At 35.4% G+C, this 22,703-nt stretch overlaps 1 protein-coding gene across 1 annotated transcript; it reads left to right on the top strand.

Annotated features, from left to right (window-relative positions):
* The first annotated feature begins 1,227 nt into the window (after window positions 1-1,227).
* Window positions 1,228-6,359, top strand: LOC145086387 (cuscuta receptor 1-like). Its single transcript, XM_079024139.1, has 9 exons — window positions 1,228-1,661; window positions 1,789-1,947; window positions 2,303-2,377; window positions 2,695-2,850; window positions 2,988-3,062; window positions 3,246-3,404; window positions 3,521-3,595; window positions 3,676-3,822; window positions 3,950-6,359. Exons 1-9 carry the CDS (start codon window positions 1,244-1,246, stop codon window positions 6,136-6,138), a joined length of 3,453 nt encoding a protein of 1,150 aa, XP_078880265.1. The 5' UTR covers window positions 1,228-1,243; the 3' UTR covers window positions 6,139-6,359.
* The last annotated feature ends 16,344 nt before the right edge of the window (window positions 6,360-22,703 follow it).

Here is a 22,703-nt window from a genome sequence, read left to right as displayed (position 1 = left end):
CAGGGGTCTATGTGCAACAATCACAACAAACCCATGATAAAATTGAACTTTCATCAACATTATCAAAAGCAACTGTAGTATATAAACCAACACATGTTAAGAATTAAGGTCCGGTGAACATTGAAGAATCGATTTGAAGCATAGGAAAAATCAATTTTTATAGAGAGACATGAATGATCAAACCCATCAACTTTGTCAGAACAGAAAAAACCTGACCGGTGCCGGAGGAGGAAGAGCTGGAGGGATGGCGGTGGGAGTTAAAGCAACGGCTAGTGCAAGTGCTTGCGATTGAGGAAGTCATGATATGTGGAAAAAGGACATGAAAAAGGGGTGGGGGGTGTCAGAGCAAATGTGGGAATTTTGTTATCCAGCAACATGTTTTGACCGAATCATACATAACTTACCGAATTAGAGGCAACAAAAACATGAATCAAAGAGTCTGAATCTACTTACTGAATCAGACTTTACCTCATTAATGCTCATTACAACATGGAAGTTTTTAATTGGTGAAAACTTTTATGTAATATTTGCTTACATAAATATATAAAATATGTTACTACTGTACGTATTTACTTAATTTATATATTTTTAACAGCACTGCATATACTAGACTTGTTTGTTTATCGTTAAGCCAAAGTCAAGTCAAAGTGGGACATTGCAGGCGGCTAAAGTCAAGTCATCATCGTCTAGGATTCTTCCAAATGCGACCTACCTTTCTTATATATATCAAACTCTTTATTTGTTTATAAAAATGTTGTCGACGGAAGGTAGTTTTGGTTGAGTATTGAAAATTTAAATACAGTGAACAGGATGGTTTGTTACATGTGCGGTTGCTTAAACTTTATATACTAGTAAATTAATAAATAGTATTTTGTTTATATAAACAACCAAAAAGAATTTAAAAATACAATGAATGATATTTAATGCAATAAAAAAAAACCATGAAAGTTTGCTGAAAAGTCAATCAATGTCGGTGTCATACAAAACTTTAGGAGTGTCATAATCCGAAAGGGACACGTACGTCGAAGGTGGTTGGTTTGAAAATGTACCATTATTGACTGATGAATTATGATATATTATAATCACGTCTCTTCTTATCTCTCTCTCTCTCTCTCTCTCTCTCTCTCACACACACACACACACATATATATATATATATATATATATATATATATATATATATATATATATATATATATATATATATATTCACACACACACAAAGCAAACCGGAAGTTAAAAAATGGAGTGTTGGGGTTTGAGTAAGTGTGAATCATGGTTATATTGGTCGTTGATGATACATATTCTTGTGGTCTGGCAAACACAAGGAGATTGTATAGAAGAGGAGAGAAATGCACTGCTCGAAATCAAAGCATCCACATACGATTCTAAAATGGACCATTTTCTGCCCACTTGGGTTGATCATGGTGGCGACTGTTGTGATTGGGAGAGGGTCAACTGCAACATAATCACTGGACATGTGACAGATCTTTTCTTGTACAATTTGAGAGGGATGAATGATGTTGATATGGAGCTTCAATCCAAATACCAAGGGAACAAGTTATGGCCATTGAATGTTTCCTTGTTTCTTCATTTTAAAGAGTTGAAAAGTCTCAATCTGTCATATGATTTTCTTGATAAAGAGATGATTATGAAGACAGGTAACCTTATGCTTAATTGCCTTAAGTGTTACTTGGTACTATTTCCTTTGGCATATAATGAGATCATATTCTTGAATAATATAACCGAGTGACATTTTTCAAAGTTAAAACCTTTTCGTTATTTCAGGACTTGGAAGGCTATCGAGTTTGAATAAGTTAGAGACACTCGACCTTAGTAAGAATTTTGATCTTGACAATGACATACTTCCATCATTGACGGCACTCACTTCACTCATAGTTTTGGATCTTAGCTACACTGGATTGAATGGATACTTCCCTACCAATGGTAGGTTTTCCTCTTTTCATTTCTTCTTTTTCAACAAAAGAAAACATTTAAGTAAAAGATAGCGAGAATATAGAGATTACAAAGGTTACGGTACATATATAATTACAACATGTGTGGTGCTAAATGGACCCCATGGACGGGAAATTTAATTATGTGTATGTGGGGTCCACTACTATGTGAGTGAGATGTAGGCTCATTTAAGATCACATTTACAACAGTAATCTTACCAATTCAGCCGGCTACAATATTTCTTTCTATTGTTGATCCATAGAAAAAAAGAAATGGACAAAATGTTGTTTGCAATAAATGCATATGTATTATAAAGATAGTTATACCCTTGTTATATGAATTGCAGAATTCGCAGCTTTAGAAAACTTGGAGATGTTGGATCTAACCCAATGTGAATTTAATGGTACCGTTGAGATTCAAGGTAGTCAATATCATCTTAATTATAATCATCATGCCAATATAGTCATTTTGGATTCATGCAAAAATTAATCCTTCTTTTAAGAACCACTATTTCATGTGTTGAAATTCGAAATATGATAATTTTCTTGGGAAAAGAAAATTGGTAGTAAAGACTAATTTTTTATTGTAGAGATGTCCAATCAAGTCATTTTGTTAGCTATAAACTTAAATTTTTTATAACCATATTAAAAACTGATATAAGTATACATTCTTCTAAATTATTTTATATTTGAGCGTACTGTCATATGAATGATTGTTTCAATTCTTAAATATATATAGGTTTTGAGAGGGTTCCCATATTGAGCAAGTTGAAAACTTTAAATCTTGGATTCAACGAATTTAATGCAAGTGTTATGACATTTTTAAATAACCTTTCATCGCTTAGAAACTTGGATCTTAGCAACAATCCATTATCTGGACTATTTCCAGCTCAAGGTACGGGTTATGACTACAGTTTACCTAGAAGATCTTTCATTGTACTTATATATTGTTCTTTATAAAGCCTTTAAAATATTTGTAAATGTACATCTATATGGTTTTTTTTTTTTTTTTTTTTTTTTTTCGTGTGACAGGATTAACTAAGTTAATGAACTTGGAGAAGTTGGATTTAAGTTATACTGGGCTTGATGGCACACCAAATATTCAAGGTAAATGAAGAATTAGCTTCTCCTAGCTATTCAGGGTGATTTACTTAATTGTAAATAGTTCAAAATATATAAAGTTCTTGAACACTAATAAATCCTAATCTCTTTAATAGCTAAAAGTTTGTAAGACCATGCATGGTTTCTAGTAACAATTTTTTTATTTTATTTTTATTTTTATTTTAACAGTTTGTAAGAGCTTATCAAGATTGAAAAAGCTAGAGAGTCTAGTTATTTCAAATAATAATTTCAACAAGAGCATCATATCATGCTTAAGTTCCCTCCCATCCCTCAAGATTCTCGATCTTTCATATTCCGTTTCATTGGGAGAATCCTTCCCTGACCAAGGCATGTTTTATCTTAAAAGAGTCATCATTAAATAAACTAAAAATACTAATTAAATATCATCTTCATATTATATATTTTTGGCTAATCATTTTATTAAATTGCTTTATCTGCTTCAGAACTCCCTAATTTGCACGATTTGGAAGTCCTCCTCATGACAAATAATGGTTTCAATGGCACACTACCAATGAAGGGTAAATGATTAGTACATATATAATTAGTTTCATAGTTTATATTCTGTAACCTATACATGTAATCATCTCTTGTCATCTAGCTTTGTCATCTTTCCACTATCTGGAGGTCTTAGATTTGAGTGTCAACAACTTTGCTGGGAGCATCCCGTCATCAATACAAGCATTATCTTCTCTTCGAGTTGTCTCATTCACTAACAATGAGCTTAATGGCTCATTATCTGATCATGGTACGCAATTAAGTTACCTCAATCATGCATGTAAACTTTTATGAATTTAAAAGGGATTATGTGAGTTGAAGTCAACCGTTTTGTAACTACTTGTAATAGCCCAACCACTTAATTTGTCATCTGGCAGGATTATGTGAGTTGAAGAACCTCCAAGAAATGGATCTTAGTCACAACATGCTCGATGGAATCCTGCCTCAATGTTTCAACAATCTATCATCTCTTAAACTGCTCGACATTTCTTCCAATCGATTCACGGGAAAACTTCCACCATCACTGATTGCTAATCTCACATCTCTCGAGTACATTGATTTTAGTTATAACAAATTCGAAGGTTCATTCCCATTTAGCTCATTCTCCAGTCTTACAAACCTTCAAGCAGTTCAATTCATAAGCGCAAATGACAAATTCGAGATGGAAACAGAAGATCCTATAGGTTGGATTCCAATGTTCCAATTGAAAGTTCTTGTGCTATCAAGCTGCAATATAAATAGACATAAAGGAAGTGTCGTTCCTACCTTTCTACTTCACCAGCACAAGTTACAAGAACTACACATGCCTCACAACTCATTGGAGGGAAATTTTCCAAAGTGGTTGATTGAAAATAACACAAATCTGGAAGTTCTCAATCTAAGGAACAACTCATTTGGTGGTATTATTTCTATGCCTTTTCATAGAAATTCTTACATGCGGTGGTTGGATATATCGGGAAATCACATAATAAACTCTATTCCTAGCGATATACCAGAGTTTCTTCCCAATATAACAAACTTAAATTTTTCAAGAAATGCTTTCAATGGTGTTATCCCGTCTTCTATAGGTGATTTGAGTGAATTACAGATACTGGATTTATCCGATAATGAGTTATCAGGAGAAGTACCAAAGGGGCTGCTTACAAATCTCTCTCTTTTAAGTATATTAAAACTATCAAACAACAAATTTCACGGCGAGATACTCTCAGGAAACTTGAGCTTGGGTAACATCGAAAGGGTTCATTTAGATAGCAATAATTTCACAGGGAAGATTGGAATCAAGAGTAAGAACAAGTTTGAATTCATGACTGTTCTCGATATTAGCAATAACTTTTTTACAGGTGTCATCCCTTCTTGGATAAGCAACATGGGTACAATCGGTGACTTTTCTCAACTTGTGATAAGAAACAACAGTTTTAAAGGTCGGTTTCCATGTGGAACAGCTTCATTCTCGTTTTTTGATATCTCACATAATTCTTTCTCTGGTTCGATACCTTCTTGCTTAAACCTGCGAGATGTCGAGCATCTTCATTTGGGTTCTAATAGATTCATTGGACCAATACCGAGCTTCTTCCGTAATTTGACTAGGGTTTTGACTTTGGACATCGGCAACAACAACTTGTCGGGAATCATTCCTGAATTTCTTGGTGACTTATCTACACTAAGGATTCTTCTTTTGAGAAAAAATAAGTTTACTGGTTCTTTGCCGAATCATTTGTGTCAGTTAAGTGATGCGAGTTTGATAGATTTATCGGGTAACACCCTCTCTGGTTCGATACCTAGTTGCCTACGAAATATCACGGGTCCAAAATACCTTGCTTTCATGAAAGAAACTGTTTCAGCATACCCTATAAGTTCATATTACTATTATAAGGGTGTTCTAGATAGACAATTTACTAGTAAAGACCGCAGTGAAATGTTTGAAATACAAGATGAAGTTCAGTTTACAACAAAAGGCCTCTCTCTCCCCTACAAGGGCGATGTTCTTGATATCATGTCAGGATTGGATCTATCGTGTAACAAATTAACAGGTGAAATCCCAGAAGAACTAGGGTTTTTGATCCAGATTCGTGCTCTGAACCTGTCTCACAATCATCTGACTGGACCCATTCCGGTGACTTTTTCAAATCTTGCAAATATTGAAAGCTTAGATCTTTCTTCAAATGGTTTGACTGGAAAAGTTCCATCAGAACTGATTAAGTTGACTTCTTTATCTATTTTTAATGTTTCTCGCAACAATTTATCAGGAAGACTCCCAGAAATGAAATCTCAATTTAGTACTTTCACAGAGACGAGCTATGAAGAGAACCCACTTCTTTGTGGACCGCCACTTGCGAATAGATGCAAGACTAATTCACTGTTTATCAATCCATTGGTTGAAGAAGACACTGAGAAATGGTATAACATCGATATGACATCCTTCTATGCAAGTTCTAGTTCGACATTTTTTGTTTTGTTATTGGGATTTGCTGCAGTTCTATACACCAATCCTCAATGGCGTAGAAGGTGGCTAGATCGAGTTGAAGATTGTATGTTTGCATGTTATTACTTCATTTATGATTCATAAGAAAGTTGTCCACGCTCTTCCATAAACAACACCTCCTTAAGAATGTGATAGAATTAATGAAACTAGATTTTGTATGTACTTATGTACTTCTTTTTTAATGTATGTATGATGATGTATAAAAAACTCTACTAATTTTAAGTGTTTTCATAAGTTATTTAGGAAAAAAAGTTGATGTGACATCCTTTTATGCAAGTTCTAGTTTGACATTTGTTGTATTATCATTGGGATTTGTTTCTGTATATCAATCCTCATTGGCCTAGAAGGTGGCTAGATTGGGTTGAAGATTGTATGTCATGTTATTACTTTATTTATATATGATTCATAATGTTCATGCTCTTGCATAAACAAGACATCCTTGAGAACGTGTGATAGAATAAATGAAACTATATTTGTATGTACTTTTTTGATGTATGTATGATGATGTATAATAAATTCTGCTAATTTGAAGTGTTCTTGTAAGTAATTTAGGAAACAAAATTGATGTGACATCCTTCTATGCAAGTTTTAGTTCGACATTTGTTGTGTTATTATTGGGATTTGCTGCAATTCAATACACAAACCCTCATTGGCGTAGAAAGGTGGCTATTTGACTAGGGTTTTGACTTTGGATATTGGCGTAGAAGGTGGCTATGTATGATGATTAGTGGGATGTCAAGCCACCAAACAAATTACACCATTTTGCTTGCAATTAAAATGTAATATAATTATAAAAGGAGATCGAGTTCATGGGCAAATGATTGTATTTAATTACCAATGCAGTCCACATTAACATCTGAAATAAAACTAATTTAAACTCAAAAAAAAAAAGGGTGGGGGGGGGGGGGGGGGTTGTTGTGTTATTTTTGAAAACTAAAAGACTTGAAAACACTAAATGCTTATAATTAGGCAAGATGGTGAGATGCTCAAATATGAAAAAGAATTGGTCAACTAAGGTAATTCATGTCCATGAATATTTGTGTGTTTATCATTTGGATTCAATATGTAAGTTTATCATTCAACCAAAATTTGTTCTAGCAATCATGAAACATGATATACCAAAATTCCTCAAAGGTAGTATGGAGTTTGGGGAAACCCACAACACTCTTTAATCAAGGTCAAGGATCCACTTGAAGCAATTGAATCCAAAAAATTGACTATCCTTAAGAATAAAGGAATTCTCAATTCCAAAAGGATGTCAATGCTTACACAACCATAAATGAGTCATGACCCATAATCTCGATATGACTTCTACCATCATAAAACTCTTGTTCTATATTAATTCAATGATCATTTACTTAATGAAATAAAAAGACTATCAATTACTCAACAAATACCAAGCGCACAATCAAAAGTATTGAATAAACATCAGAATGAAGAACCGTGAATCATAAACATGACCTAAATAACAAACAAACTTGAATCCTACAAAACTAACAAATATTAAAGGGTATTTTAGCCCAAGTCAACCAAAATAAAGTACCTAGCTGCCCATGGCAACAAGACAATGATCAACAATGTGTTTTAACATCAATGATTTAATAAATACTAGAAGAATGAGATGGTAAATGCTTTTTACTCTCCAAAATCATCTGAAGCTACTCCAATGGTGGTATTTTTAAATTTGGGGGATGTAAGACCTAAACCCAAGGTAAATGATGGGCAAAATGACCAAAATGCCCCCGAGAAGGCAGTTGCACGAGTACCTATGCACAACTACGCGGGTGGAGACCTCACCCACACATATGATGCTGACTTATTTTTGGTTGATTCATTCACTAATCGACTCCACTACATTAGATTCCCTTTGTCCCCTTCACACCTCACATGATTCGAATATGGACCAATCATCTTCTAGCACCCAAATAGATAGTCCAAAGCCATCTTCAAGAATCCATGGCCCATCAAAGTCTTCAACATATCAAGCCCAAACACTAAAAATGGATATGATAAAGCCCAATAGCTCCTTAAAAGTCCACAAAGCCTAGCAACTCAACAATACGATAATCTATAACCGCAACGAGGCTCCACAAACCTACAAAATACCTTACGCAAAAGAGAAAACACCCAATACGATCCAAGATAAAGAAAAGATAAAATATGCAACTGTAACATCCCGATGATGAGATATTTTCAATTTCAACCCTAAGTATGAAAGAATATTGCATTTTGACCCTTGGTTTTGAGGAAGGTTGCAAGAATGGACCATAGTGGCATTTTGGTAATTTTGGCAAGGAAGTTAGTATGCTGAGCGTATGTTGTGTATACTAGGTGTACTGGGGTGGACCCTAGTATGCTGGACGTACACTACGTACACATAGTGTACGTGGAGAAACTTCAATCCCTAAATTTTAGGGTTTTATCCATATATAAGCATCATTATCTCTCCTTACTCATTCCATATCCAACCTATAACCTTCATTTTGTCATTTGCAACCCTAAACCCTTGTGTATAATCCTTTGAGCTCAAAAGTGTGTGTTTTTGGTGCCTTTGAAGCTGGGTGAAGAAAGAAGCATCATCTTGGAAGATCAAGACCTTCTAGATCCAGGAACACCTCACCTTTAAGATCCATTTTGAGGTATAAAGTTATGAACTTGATGATTCTATGCATAAATCTAAGTTAGCCATGGAATTTGTGTCCTTTTGGTCCCATCATTTGGGTATTTTGAGTATAAGCTATCCCAATCCATTTAAGTTGTCCTTTCAGTCACTTCGAGGTGTCTAGAAGCATAAAAATGTAGTCTTTGTCATATCTTTATTTCCATGCATGTGTTTTGAGGTCTTAATGGGTTAGGTGGTTGAGGTTTTTGATGTTAAGACCTTATTAGACATGCAATACCATAAAGTTGGAAAATTTATGGTTAAAAACGTTATTTGAGACTTGGATCCGACTTTAGACGTGGAACTTTGGAGTATTAAGCTCTTAATGGGGAAAGGGATGAACAGGTGCATACGCTGGGCGTACTAAGTTGTACGTTGTGTGTACGTGGTCAGAACCCTGTAATCTGGCCAACCATCGAGTATGCCCCACGTACAGAAGAGTACACACAACATACTTGGCTGGGTCGACTCGGATGAGTTGGCTCGGTTGGGTTGACTCGGCTGAGTGTTAACTTGACTTTTGACCGTTGACCAAGTTTAACAAAGGGTATTTTGGGAAAATGTTATTAATTTAGAATGGGAAATGTTTGGATATTTAGGATTTGGGTTGAGTAGGTTGTCGGAGCTGGGAGTTATTCAGACTACATTCAGATTGTGAGGTGACTTTTCCTCACTGTACTTACGTGTCGAAGGCACCAATGCCGACCCATTGGATTGATATCATGGTTTACCGTATGTTGCTATGTTGTAGTGATATGTTAGATCTGTATGACTACATGTATATGCTAGCTATTGATTGTTATGGTGTATGTTGTATATGTTAATATGTGATGGTATATTGGGTTGAGGCGGTCCTGCTTTGTGCTGAAGGCCAAGATACCCATGGTAGTTCGGATAGATTGAAGGCCTGCGAGGCGGACCAGTCAGGCCGAAGGCCCAGAGAACGGTCTAGATAGGCTGAAGGCCCGGTGAGGCGGTAAAGTCATGTTGAAGGCTCTATACGCATGTTGTTGTTTGTTATGTTGATGTAGTGGTACTTTGGGGGAACTCACTAAGCGTTGGCTTACAGTTTTAGTTTTGTTTCAGGTACTTCAGAGGACCTTGGCAAGGCGAAGGCATGTCCGTACACATCCTTGGTTTGGTGTTGTTGATCTTGGGAGACTCTGATTTTAAATACTGTTTTGGAAACAATGATTTTGTAAACACTTCTTTTTAGTAAATGAGTTGTTTTGAAAAGTTTAAATTTGTTGTGATTTTTGAGATGTTATAGCAACACAAAAACAACAAAAAAACTAAAAATGTTAAAATAAACTACATAAAAGAAGTAAATAAAATAAACTATCAATGGTGTATAAAAAAAACTCTACTAATTTAGTAGCTAATTTGAAAACATGAAATTTTTGCATTGACCTATTCGAATAATCTATATAAATAGTTTGATAATTTGCTTGCCACATTTGTCACTCATTTAGGATATATATACAAGTCTGTAGCATTCCTAAAATTTCAACAAATTTTAAACATTTCAAAACAACCAATTTATTTACATAAGTGTTTACAAAAGCATGATCTCCAAAACATGATTTAAAATCAAAGTCTCCCAAGATCCGATCCGTTGTAAAACCAAGGATGTGTACGATCACACCTTCACCTTTCCACGAATCATCTGAAGAACCTGAAACTATAAACAAAACTATAAGCACACAGATTAGTGAGTTCCCCCAAAATACCACCACACAAACAGACAACATATACAACAAGCATGCTTGAATACTTATGCCTGGTCCAATCAACATCGGGCTGGAATACCAAGCATGTCTACGATGGTCCCAATCATCCATATGATGGAATACCCTCGTATCACAAGCGGTTTGGTCCAATCAACCATCGGGTTGGAATACCAAACGTTTTGGGTCCATTCAACCATCAGGTTGGAATACCCCAGACCTATTGACTGATGCATAAAGCGGTCCAGTGTCACCACAATCCATATTATCATATTGGGTCCAATCACCCATCAGGTTGGAATATCCCAGGCCCAATCAATCCTCGGGTTTGAATGCAAATACACAATGGGTCCAATCATCCTCGGGATGGAATACCCTCAAGCCCTCCGTACGAGTCTGACATATCATCCGGTCCTCAGCTCATATCTGGAATGCTCTTTGGTTTGTTGGCTACAACACGGAGCAGTACAACCTCAACCCAACACAAAATGTCGACACATAACAGATAATCATATAAACAGTCTACAGGAAGACAGGTAGATCTACAGATCACTGAACATAGCATCATCCTATAAACCAGGATACCAATTTAATAGATCACTACTGAACAATAGCATGCATAACAGGATGTCGAATCTAGAGGGTCGAACTTGGTGCCTTTGACCCGTAAGTATAGTGAGGAAAACTCACCTCGCAATGCCGAATCATACAGACGATCCATGGCTGTTGGCTAATAGATCCCCGAACTGCTAACATCAAGACAACACCCCATCAACAGCTGATCCCATGAATAATCTCTAACTATAGATCCACTAAAATCCATGCGCTATCAGATACAACAAAGTCAACCCAAAAACTGTTGGATTATGTGTCTAAGCCCATTACTATTTTTGATATGTGCTTGATATGATTATGAGCATGGTCCTTTTGGGTTGCCTTCACTCATGCAACTTGATAGGATGACAAGAGGAGAGAGAGTAGAATTTATTATGTGAATAATAAATTGGTACTCTCAATGGTTTTATTAATATATTACAAGATTAATATATTATTGGGAAATCATATTATTTAATTAGTATTGATCATAAATTAGTTTGGAATTAATTTGGTGATCAAAAGAGACTAATTAAATAATTGAGGGAGTGTTATGCAAATCATTGATAGTTACATAAATGGGCTGATGGACTCCATAGAGTGGAGTGGACAAATTTCTATAAGGAAGCCTTATAGAATTCGTCCGTGGGCTCTAAGGAAAGGAGTTTATGGGCTACTTGTTGCCTAAGTCAGGTATTAGGGTTTCCACTTGAAAACCCTAGCAACCATAGCTATATAAGGAACCCTCTACTAAGGATTTTCAGCCACTAAGTCTTTCAAAAGAGCCCTAGCTGATTCCCCCCCCCCCCTCTCCTAAGTCATCTTGTTGCAAGAGTGTTTGTGACTCCATTAGAGGTGCAACACTTGGGGCACTAAACTTTCAAATTTCATGGAGTTCTTGTTATTACTACATAACAAGTTGAGGTAATCATTCTAACTTGTTTATTTTGTCAATTTCGAAATAAGTATGCTAGATTAGGGTTTATTGCTTTGCTATTCATAGTTGTATGTTCAAGTTAGAAAAACCTAGATCAAAGCAATTGGGGTTGCATGTACACCATATGAATTATGTTATGCTCATAAGCCAACAGTGGTATCAGAGCCTATGTTGTTTTTCTATTGAACAAATGCAAAAGTGAATTGCCAAAGATCAGAAAATCAAATTTTTTGCTGTCTGACAGGATGACTCGTCGAGTCCATGTATGGACTCGACGAGTTGCATCAACTCGGCGAGTTCCATAGTGGACTCAACGAGTTGAGTGTCCTGGTGCCGGGATTTTCGATTTTCTGGCCAAATTTTGATTAGGATATTTACCAAAACTTGTTTTTCTTGCCTAAATTCGATTTTTTATGAGGTATGGATATCCTTATCAAAATTGGTGGATTTGGTTAAATATGGATAATATAGGATTATTTTGATTCAAATATTTAACCTAGTAAGTTTGAAAAGTTTCAAATTACACCCTTTAAGTTTTATAGTTTAAATTTAAACTTAAAGTTTTAGTTTTTGAAATTTAAATAGTTAAACCCTAATATTTTGAAAGGTTTCAAAATTTGTTCTCAAGTTTTGGAATTTAAAATTTAATTTAAAGGTATTAATTTTGAAATATTAAATTTTAAAACCTAGTGTTTTGAAAAGTTCAAATTACACCCTTATGGATTTTGTTAAATTAATTAAGAGTTTAATTAAAAGAGAGAATTAATAAATCCATAATAATATGGTTTAAGATTAATCAAATTAAAAGTTTAATTTATTAATAGATTAAACCACTTAGTATTTTAAATGTATAAAATACACTCTTATACTATATAGAATTAAAAGTTTAATATTATATACGTATAAGTAAATGTCGGTCTTACCGTTAGTAGGTCTCATTCACGAAGCTAGTTTATAACGGGTGTTTAAGGAAGCGACCTGTAAAATGACCGCCATTGGGTATCCACTCTTACGCACCGTACCCTTGACTAGTGGAGGGTCGTTAGCCGAACGGGTAGGATAGGACACATCCTTCCATTATAAGTATAATGAAATATGAAGTAACTAAACACTTTTATAAATCCCCAAATCTTAGTTACTTTTGGAAAAATGTGATTTTGGTGCTAATCCATGAAATTGCACATTGCACCTTGTTGGTCGTTAGTGGAGTGTGTGTGGTTAACCGAAACACTAATCAGAGAATCTCTTTTAATAAAAATGTTGCGGAATTTGTTCCGAGAAAAACATGATAATCGCGTTATCAAAGCATTTCTAAAGAAATATATTTTTATTCACTTTTAAAACATTTGGGATGTCATCGTCAATACAGAAACATAAGCATAAACAGAACTTACATTCATTTACTCTAGTGATCTACATCTCTTTTAAATCTCTTAGTGTAATGTGACTTCACATCAACACCTGTGATATAAATAATCTGAGTGGGTCAGGTTGGGAAACCTGGTGAGTACATAGGGTTTTCAACCCACAATAATATAATTATTATGTTTAAACAATCAAACAATCAAATCAATTACCCATCCCCATTATCTTCTTTATTCTTAAGGATCTACCCTAAGAATCAGCTATTTCTCATTCATTCATTCCTAAGGATCATCCTAAGGAAACAACATGAAGTCCATTGTTGCCAATGACACATTGGTTAAGCGCAGCTGCTAATCTTGTCACTTAGGCGTAGCTGCCAGAATTGGGACATTTCATATGAGGCGCTTCTGCCGGTATTGACCTTTAAACGCTACTGTCATGGTCATAAGGCTCCCTATTAGGCGCAACTGCCGATACTGTCCTTAGAGCGCAGTTGCTAGGACGTTTACCGTAGATCTAAAACATCTATGGGTTGTGGCGCAGCTGCCAGTGCTCATCTATAGGGTACTAGGTCCACTGCTACCAATGTATACCTATAGGGCACTAGGTCCATGCTACTAATGTTTCTCTATTTCTGCTTTTATCCCTCATCATTCATCTACCCATGTTTTACCCAACATATTTTGTAGATATAAAATACTTTACACAGTTTACATCATTTAAAACATGTATAAAAATCTTTCATCAGCATAGACAGCAAGTATTCAGAGAATATGCACACATAACACGTAATTTATAATAAAATATTTCATATCTATGTGTAAGATGAAAGGGACCATGCACTCACCTGAAAGGTGGTGACTCAACACACGGACAGCGCTTCGATACTCTCAAAACAATTTCCTTCGATAAAACCTAGTATTATTATTATATAAGCGTTATTATATAAACGTTAAATAACACTCAATATAACTCATAATAATAGCCCAAATACTCATTATAAGTTCCTAATAATGTTACTATATTAAAACATAAGCTATACTAAAGATAGGGTAGGCATAACTCACTTACAGCGGGTTTTTCTCGAAAACCGGGCTTCGCTGGAGCAGTGTTTCCGAGACGAAAGACCCTTTTTCTCGGGACTTCGGGAGCCTCGGGGCTTCCTTCGGGTGCTAGGGTGTTTACCTAGGCTTTAGGGAGGGTTAAGGGGCTAGAGAGAGAGTCTAGAGAGAGAAAGAATAGTTTGTAAAGGTGTGAGAATGAATGGAACCCGGCACCTCTATTTATAGTGTGAAATCATGACGGACTCGCCGAGTCGGTTCACTGACTCGCCGAGTCAGTGCCACGTGTCATCACCTGATGGCTTTCCTTGGGGAGAAAGCCTTGGCCCATATTCGGCCACGTCACCCTTTTTGCAATAGCACCCTGCTGACTTCTAAACCCCGTAACTTTCGCATACGAGCTCCGTTTTTGACGTTCTTTTTTTCAAAACGTAGGTAAAAACAAGATCTACAACTTTCATTTAGACTCCGTCAGCTAATTCTCGACTGATCTCAAATTTAACAGTAGGAGGCGTTTAGACTGTTAAATGACCGCGAAGAATTCGTAACTCCTTCATACGAACTCCGTTTTCGTCCATCTTTTTACCGTTGAGTTCCTATTAATGAGATCTTAAACTCTCATTTAGGTCGCGTAAGCCAAAAACCGCTCGAACTAAAATTCGAGTTTCGGGCCGTGCACTGCTAAGCCGAATCTTAGAAAAATCATAACTTCTTCATACGAAGTCAGATTTGGGCATTCTTTTTATGGATTTTCTCGGTTTAACATATTCTAAGACTTTTGTTTAGGTCGCTAAGGCTAAATCTTGCTCTATCGTAAATTCAGTATTTACGCTTCCCGGTGTCGTACCGGTTTTGCCGTAAAACTTCGACGGGCTATAACTCCTTCGTTATAACTCGGCTTTCGGCGTTCTTTATATGTACGGAAACCTTGAGAGATATTCTACAACTTGGTTAAGACTATTTATTATAAATAATCTTTTGCCGAAAAGTCGTTTTCGACACTTATTGCCTATAAATTGACTAGCCCGGATCTACGGGCGTTACAGTCGAGAAAAGTCTTCTCTTCCCAATGGAAAGGGATTGGCCAAAGTCAAACCGTTTGACTGAATGGTAAAGAGAAAGGCTGAATCTGAGATTGTCCCATGTTCTGTTCCAAAAGAGTCCATTTGTTTCTACTGCCAAGAGAAGGGGCATTAGTTACGAAGCTGCCATACTTACCTGAAAGATCGCGAGGATGGGAGAGTCAAGATGTATGACTCTGATTTAGGTAAAATTCACTATCTAACTCTGTTAAGTTCCTATTTGTAGATTCTTAATACATGATGTGATAAGATTGCATTTTGATGTTTTTTGGATCGAAGAAAAGAAAGGAAGCTTAAAGGTAGAGTGAGCTGAGTCTAATCACGAAGAAATGGATTTCGATCGCATGGTTCGAAGATCGGATTTTTGAGTTGTTGTTTAAGATTTAGGATAGATTGTTTAGAAATATTTAGTAACATAGTTTTCATTTGTACTTGCGTTGTAAGGACAAGTTTTTCCGCGTTTTTATAAATAAAATATATTTTGATTTTTGTCTTATATATATATATATATATATATATATATATCCTTGAAATGACTTTTGTGAAAATTGATGTTTGTATGTTTCTATTGTTAGCAATGTTGAAAATGATGTGATTCTTAGTTATGTTATTTGTGGTAGTGTAAAAAATTTACCAAATAAGGAACGATTCTCATCATCCAAGGTTCAATTGGACAGAAACTTGGAATCATGCGACTTGAATTGTGTGATGAATGAGAACCTTCGTATTTGGAAATTAAGGCTAATTCCTTGTTCACATAAGTGTGTGAGTTAAGTGAAGGACTAGGAGATCTAGTACGCATTGTTGTGCACTAGGTCAAGTCCATCACAAAGAACGATAACAATATTCGTCATGATTTGCTAAAAGTTTAGTAAATATGGTTATACTTACAAGATTAAGTGTAATTTTGAATCATTGAAAAAATTTCAATGTATAACAGAACGAATAAGAAGAATCAATTAGGCAGAAAGATAAAAGTTTCTCCAATCTGAAAAGAAGGGAGAGTACTTCAGTATCATATTTTATGAGTAACTTAGTGATTATGAAATCGTGTCATAATTGATCCTCTAAGGACACCTTAGTGCATTAGTATGGCTAAGAAGAGGAATTGTGAATTGTTGAAATGGTTAAATCAAAAGGTGAATCATACTTCGTTCTAAAATCGAGTCTTAGAGTCGTACTCCAAGATTGTGACTTGAGTGACATCATCTTATGAAAGTTTATAACACTCATCAAATGTGGAGTAGAAAATTTTCTTACTCTTATACATTTAAAATTGGTAAGTTATGATGTCTTGGATAAGACAAAGACCAACTAAGACCAATTGTGTGAAGTGTTTTGTCTTGATAAGAACCCGCACTAACTCTTGAATATTTGGTTGTCAAGAAATGTTGCTTGCCAATGGAATCTTATATGTCAAGTGGTCAGTGGGAGTCTTAAAGATCTTAAAAAGATATTTCAAGAACTTATCAAGAGTAAACCTATTGTTTATCACTAGCACACGACCTGAGGCTTATAACCTATCGTGTAGACATATTCTTGTTTTCTGTGCCATTCCAGTTAAGTCAACTATGCATGTGAGTCCTAAGAGTTCTTAATTGATTGCATAATGCAAAACACCTTGATTGTTTGTGACATCCCCAAAATCACGGCCAGAAAAGACCGATTTTGTTTATGCTTTATAAAAATCAGAGTACTTCATTTTATAAAAAGGTTGCGGAATTTGTTCCCAGAAAAACATGGTAAATACGTTATTAAAACATTTTCGAAGAAACGTATTTATTTCATTTTAAAATGTTTGGGATGTCATCGTTAATACCGAAACATAAGCATAAACAGACTTACAATGATTTACACTAGTGATCTACATCTCTTTTAAATCTCTCAGTGTAATGTCACTTCACTTCGTCACCTGTGATTACATAAACTGAGTGGGTCAGGTTGGGAAACCTGGTGAGTACATAGGGTTTTCAACCCACAATAATATAATTATTATGTTCAATCAAACAATCAACCCAATTACCCATCCCCATTATCTTCTTTACTCTTTAAGGATTTAACCTAAGAGTCATCTATCCTGCATTCGTTTATTCCGAAGTCCCTTACTTCCAGGGTTATGGGACTGGCACTAAATCCATAGCTGCCAATGTTCGTTCATAAAGCACTAATTCCATAGCTGCTATAGTCTATTCATCGGGTACTAAATCCATAGCTACCAGTCTTTATCTAATAGGTACTAAGTCCATAGCTACCAATGTTCAACAGGTACTAAGTCCATAGCTACCAATTCCTACAGGTACTAAATCCATAGCTACCAACGTCTAAAAGGTACTAAGTCCATAGCTACCGGTGTTTGTCCCATAGGCACTAAGTCTGTAGCTGCCAATGTATACTCACGTCATCTTCTATCTCTCATCATTCATCTACCCATCTCATACCCAACATTTTCGTATATATAAAATATGTATACAGTTTAAGTCCTTTAAAACATGTATAAAACGTTCAACCAGCATAGACAGCAAGTATTCAGATAATGTGCACACATAGCACGTAGTTTATATAAAATACTTCATATCTATGTGTAAGATGAAAGTAACTATGCACTCACAACATGTAATATATATTAAATACTTCATATCTATGTGTAAGATGAAAGTAACTATGCACTCACTTGAGAAGGTGGTGACTCGGTACTCGGACAGCGCTTCGTTTACTTTAAAATAATTTCCTTCGACGAAACCTAGTATTATTACCACTAGATTTTAGTCTAATATTTACCGTGACTAATTATTAGTCTTATTATTATTATTATATAAGCGTTTAAACAATACTTTCCAACCACTATGTACAGACAGGGGCCAGACATAAAACACCGGAGGGCAGGACCATTTTGGCATATAGCACTTCTGAAATCCAACAACCCTATGCGGCCCTTTAAACCAGATTCCCCGTACCGCGAGTAGTTAAAAAGATATTATAACGACACTTATATAAGTCATAATAATAGCTCAAATATTTATTATAAATTTATAATAACAATACTAATTTTAAATATAAACTATATTTAAAATAGGGTAAGCATAACTTACTTACAAGGGGATTTTAGCTAGGAGTCGGGCTCTGTAGGGACAGAACTTCGTCGCTGAATCTTTCTAAGAAAGATTCGTGCAGCGCTTCAGCGCTCACCTTACTATACTAAAACTACAGAAAGAGAAGTCGAATCACGAGGGACCGAAATGCTCGGGGGATAAGGAGAGAAAGACTCTTGAATCAAGAGAATGGTGCAAGAAATATGAGAGCCCAAGCCTCTTATTTATAGTAATTGAATTTACAAAAACTACCCTTCATAATTACTTAATGACCTTATAGTTATATAAACAACTAAACACCCCTTTATAATACTATTTTAAATAGATTTAATGATATTTGCACTAAACTAATGTCGAAAGAACTCAACATTAGTCTTATAATGACCGCATCGTCGATACCTTTCTAATGATATATACATATGTATATATATGTGTACATATATATGATTTATACTTTATTTTAATACGTAAATATGCTATTATAATTTGTAACTCGTTCATACGAACTCCGTTTTTGACGTTATTTATATCCACGCGTAGGTGGAGACGTACTCTACAACTTTCATTTAGACTCCGTCGGCTAATTTTGACTTTATTTTTAAAGTTATATTTTTAACAGGTCGGGACAGGATTGGTCCGTTAAAATCTCATAACTTCTTCATCCGATGTCCATTTTCGTCTGTCTTTTTATTGTTACACTACTAATAATGAGATCTTCAATTCTCGTTTAGGTTGTGTCGGCTAAAAATCGCTCGATCTAATATTCGAATTTCGGACTGTACACTGCTAATCCGAAACTTCGAAAAATCGTAACTTCTTCATACGAAGTCAGATTTGGGCGTTCTTTTTATCGAAGTTCTTAGTTTAACATATTCTACGACTTTCGTTTAGAGCGCTAAATCTAAATCTCGCTCTATCATAAATTTACTATTTACGCTTCCCGGCGCCGTGCCGGTTCCGACGCGAAACTTCGACGGGTCATAACTTCTTCGTTATAACTCGGATTTCGGCGTTCTTTATATGTACGGAAACCCTGTGACATATTCTACAACTTGGTTAAGATTATTTATTCTAAATAATCTTTTTGTCGAAAAGTCGTTTTCGACCCCTATTGCCTCTAAATTGACTAGCCCGGATCTGCAGGCGTTACATTGTTGAAAGTTCATTGATCTGTATAGGTGATCTGCTTCACAACTTGGAAGACATGGTAGGCCATTGTGCTGCCAAGTGGCAAGAAATTAAGATTGAACAAGTTCAGTCTATATGAGTTTGGATTTGTCACAACCTTGTCTTCTGATTATGGTTATGACAAATTCACATGGATAGGAACACTGTACCATAAAATCTAAGTTGTCACAACCCGAAATATTCTATCTTGTGAGGTCAAACACATCAACTAAATAGGTTTCTAGACCTAGTATACGTAAGGGTTGTGTGTTAGGAAGTGAACCACGTAAGAAACGAGAGCCAAGAACTTCATTCGAGCCATAAACCTCAAAAAATGAGGTTCACGGCCGCAAACCATGTTCACAGCCGTGAACCCTCCTTAGGTCGTGAACTCTATGTATATATATGACTTTGGTTCATTTTTCCTTCACTTCTTCTTCTCTTGGCCACAAACAACCCATTCTCTCTCAAGTATCATAAACCAAGAACACCATTTTCATTTCTTTTCATCCTTTTTCCCTTGTATCTCCTTAGAATACAATGTACGATCTTCAAACACTTTCCAAACATCTTCAAGTGTTCTTCCCTGAAGTTGGGCTGTGAACCACTCTTATGGGTCGTGAACCCATCATGGGGCGTGAACCCTTCATGTTTGGGCTGTGAACACTCAAGTGTTCTTGGGCCATGATCACTCCATAGGGCCGTAAACTCCATTTTAGTCTCCTAACTTGCTTCTAGCACCCTTTTGGTGAGTTATTCTTGCATCCTAGGTTGTTTCCTAAACCCCTTTGTAGTTATATTCACTAACTATATACATATATATATATATATATATATATATATATATATATATATATATATATGTCACAATATGCTATTTAGGACTCTTTTGTGCTCCTGGACTTCGTTCGTGAGTATAACATCCTTATTCCAGTCTTCAATCGAATCACTCACATAAGGTGAGTTCATACCCCCATATCTTTCCAAACTTTTAATTGTTTTAGGGGGAGAATGCAAGTAAAAACACAAGGAGTGTTGTGTTTTAAAATATAAATTGCTTATCATGTCTTTTTACCAATAAACTGTATTTAAAACATGAAACTTTTTGGAACATGGAAATAAGCTTATAAACTTTAATAAGTATAGCTTAAGGAACAAAACGATCTTTTTATAAACTTATATGTTAATTATAAAAAGGGTTTTCGCATTATTACTTGTAAAGTCGTTAATCTAGTTTGTGAGACACGTCTTCGTGTACTTACATAAGTACCGGTGAAAGTCTACTCTTATGACTAGAGTCTCCTGGAGGGAGAGCGTGAGTTTGTGTATAGATCTATACGGGATTGACAATCCCGCACCTTGCTATTTGCTACAGTAGGACCGACAGGTCTACGGGTGACAAATGTCATATTCTTTTCGACGCCTACAATACGTCGTGTTTTACACTAGTCAAATTAGTATGGTAGTAATACTCACAATAGATACCAACGATATATTTACTTAGTAATATACTTTCCTTAAACAGTCTCAAGGGAGATTAACTATGTGATTACTCAGTATATACCATAGGGTTAGATAAAACTGAAATCCGATAGATAGTGGAATGTGTGACTTCCGCCTCATTTCCTGTTCCTTGTTTGGTTGTGGGCTTAGGGCAGATTCACCTATTCAACTGTCTGTTTGATCTTGGTTATATACAACTCGTATGTATTAAGTGATCATAGGAGGGTAGTATCGCCGTATCAGGTTTTCAGGGTAAACAAGTATTTATTCAGTTTAACATATCAACAAAACTAGATATCATTGAAGTAAGTATATTGATTATACTTGTGGTTTTCAATCTTGGAACAACATAGACAACCAATCAGTTTTATAGAAAATATAGGATTTTCTATGGTAAACATCATTCTTTTAAGATAAACAGTTTCCGATAGAACTATCTGAAAACAATAACATTTATTACCGAAAACAATATTTCACAATAGAGTTAGTGAAACTAGAAACTTATATATAAAAGGTTTAATACGTATTATTAAACTAGTATAACATAAAGGACCTTAAGTGGTTAATTCTATAATTCCTTAGTTTATACATCAGAGTTATATATAATTAATATCCGATAGGCAGTGGAATGTGTGACTTCCGCCTTACTTCCTGTTCCTTGTTTGGTTGTGGACTTAGGGCAGATTCATACATTTAAATGTCCGCTCGATATTAGGTTATATATAGCTAGTATAAACTAAGTGATTATAGAAGGAACTATGGTGGTCACCAGTTTACTAAAGAAAATATATGATTTTCTTAAGGAATATTTTCATCAAATACCAAAGAACTATTACAGTTAACTCCGTAAGCACCTGATGAATACGCCAGGGTTATATACAATGAAGATCTAAAAAACAATGGGATGTGTGACTTCCGTCTCATTTCCTGTTCTTTGTTTGGTTGTAGGCTTAGGGCAGATTCACACAATCGATTGTCTGTTTGATCTAGATTGTATATAACTTGTATCCATTAAGTACTCATAGAAGGAATTGTAAGAGTCATTTTTACTTATCATTCATCACATAAGGAACTATAGGATTTTTTGGAAGAACAGGCGAACTTTTCTAAAGAACTTAGAGTATACCTTTTTATAACAAAAATACTTATGAATTCACCAGCTTAAATGTTGATCTACTCTTTCAAAATAGCTTGTATTCTCAGGAAACTAGTAGACAGGTACACACTCAGGGATTCAGAAGATGGGGCATAGTAGCTTCATGTCTTTGTTTTGTTAATTACTTTTGGAGTCAATCTTTTGTGAATCAAATACAATGTAAACACTTTAATATTTAATGCAATGGTTGTTGTTACTTTGATTACTATGATGCATGTGTTGTGATACTAAGCATGTCGTCCTCCGCCCCCGAACATTTCCGCCGTTCCGGTTTGGGGGTGTGACACAAGTAGGAGAATGATTATT

Source organism: Lactuca serriola, chromosome 1 (assembly GCF_051521515.1).
Source record: "Lactuca serriola cultivar US96UC23 chromosome 1, Lser_US96UC23_V15, whole genome shotgun sequence".
Lineage (NCBI taxonomy): Eukaryota > Viridiplantae > Streptophyta > Magnoliopsida > Asterales > Asteraceae > Lactuca > Lactuca serriola.
Note: the sequence above shows the minus strand (reverse complement) of the source record. Positions and strands in the feature narration are given on the sequence as shown.

Bases quoted from the DNA above. Each gene is read 5' to 3' on its own strand.
- LOC145086387 (XM_079024139.1), top strand. From the start codon at position 1,244: ATGGAGTGTTGGGGTTTGAGTAAGTGTGAATCATGGTTATATTGGTCG. The intron at 2,378-2,694 runs GTAGTCAATATC...AAATATATATAG, and splicing joins TGGTACCGTTGAGATTCAAG to GTTTTGAGAGGGTTCCCATA. The intron at 3,596-3,675 runs GTAAATGATTAG...CTTGTCATCTAG, and splicing joins TGGCACACTACCAATGAAGG to CTTTGTCATCTTTCCACTAT.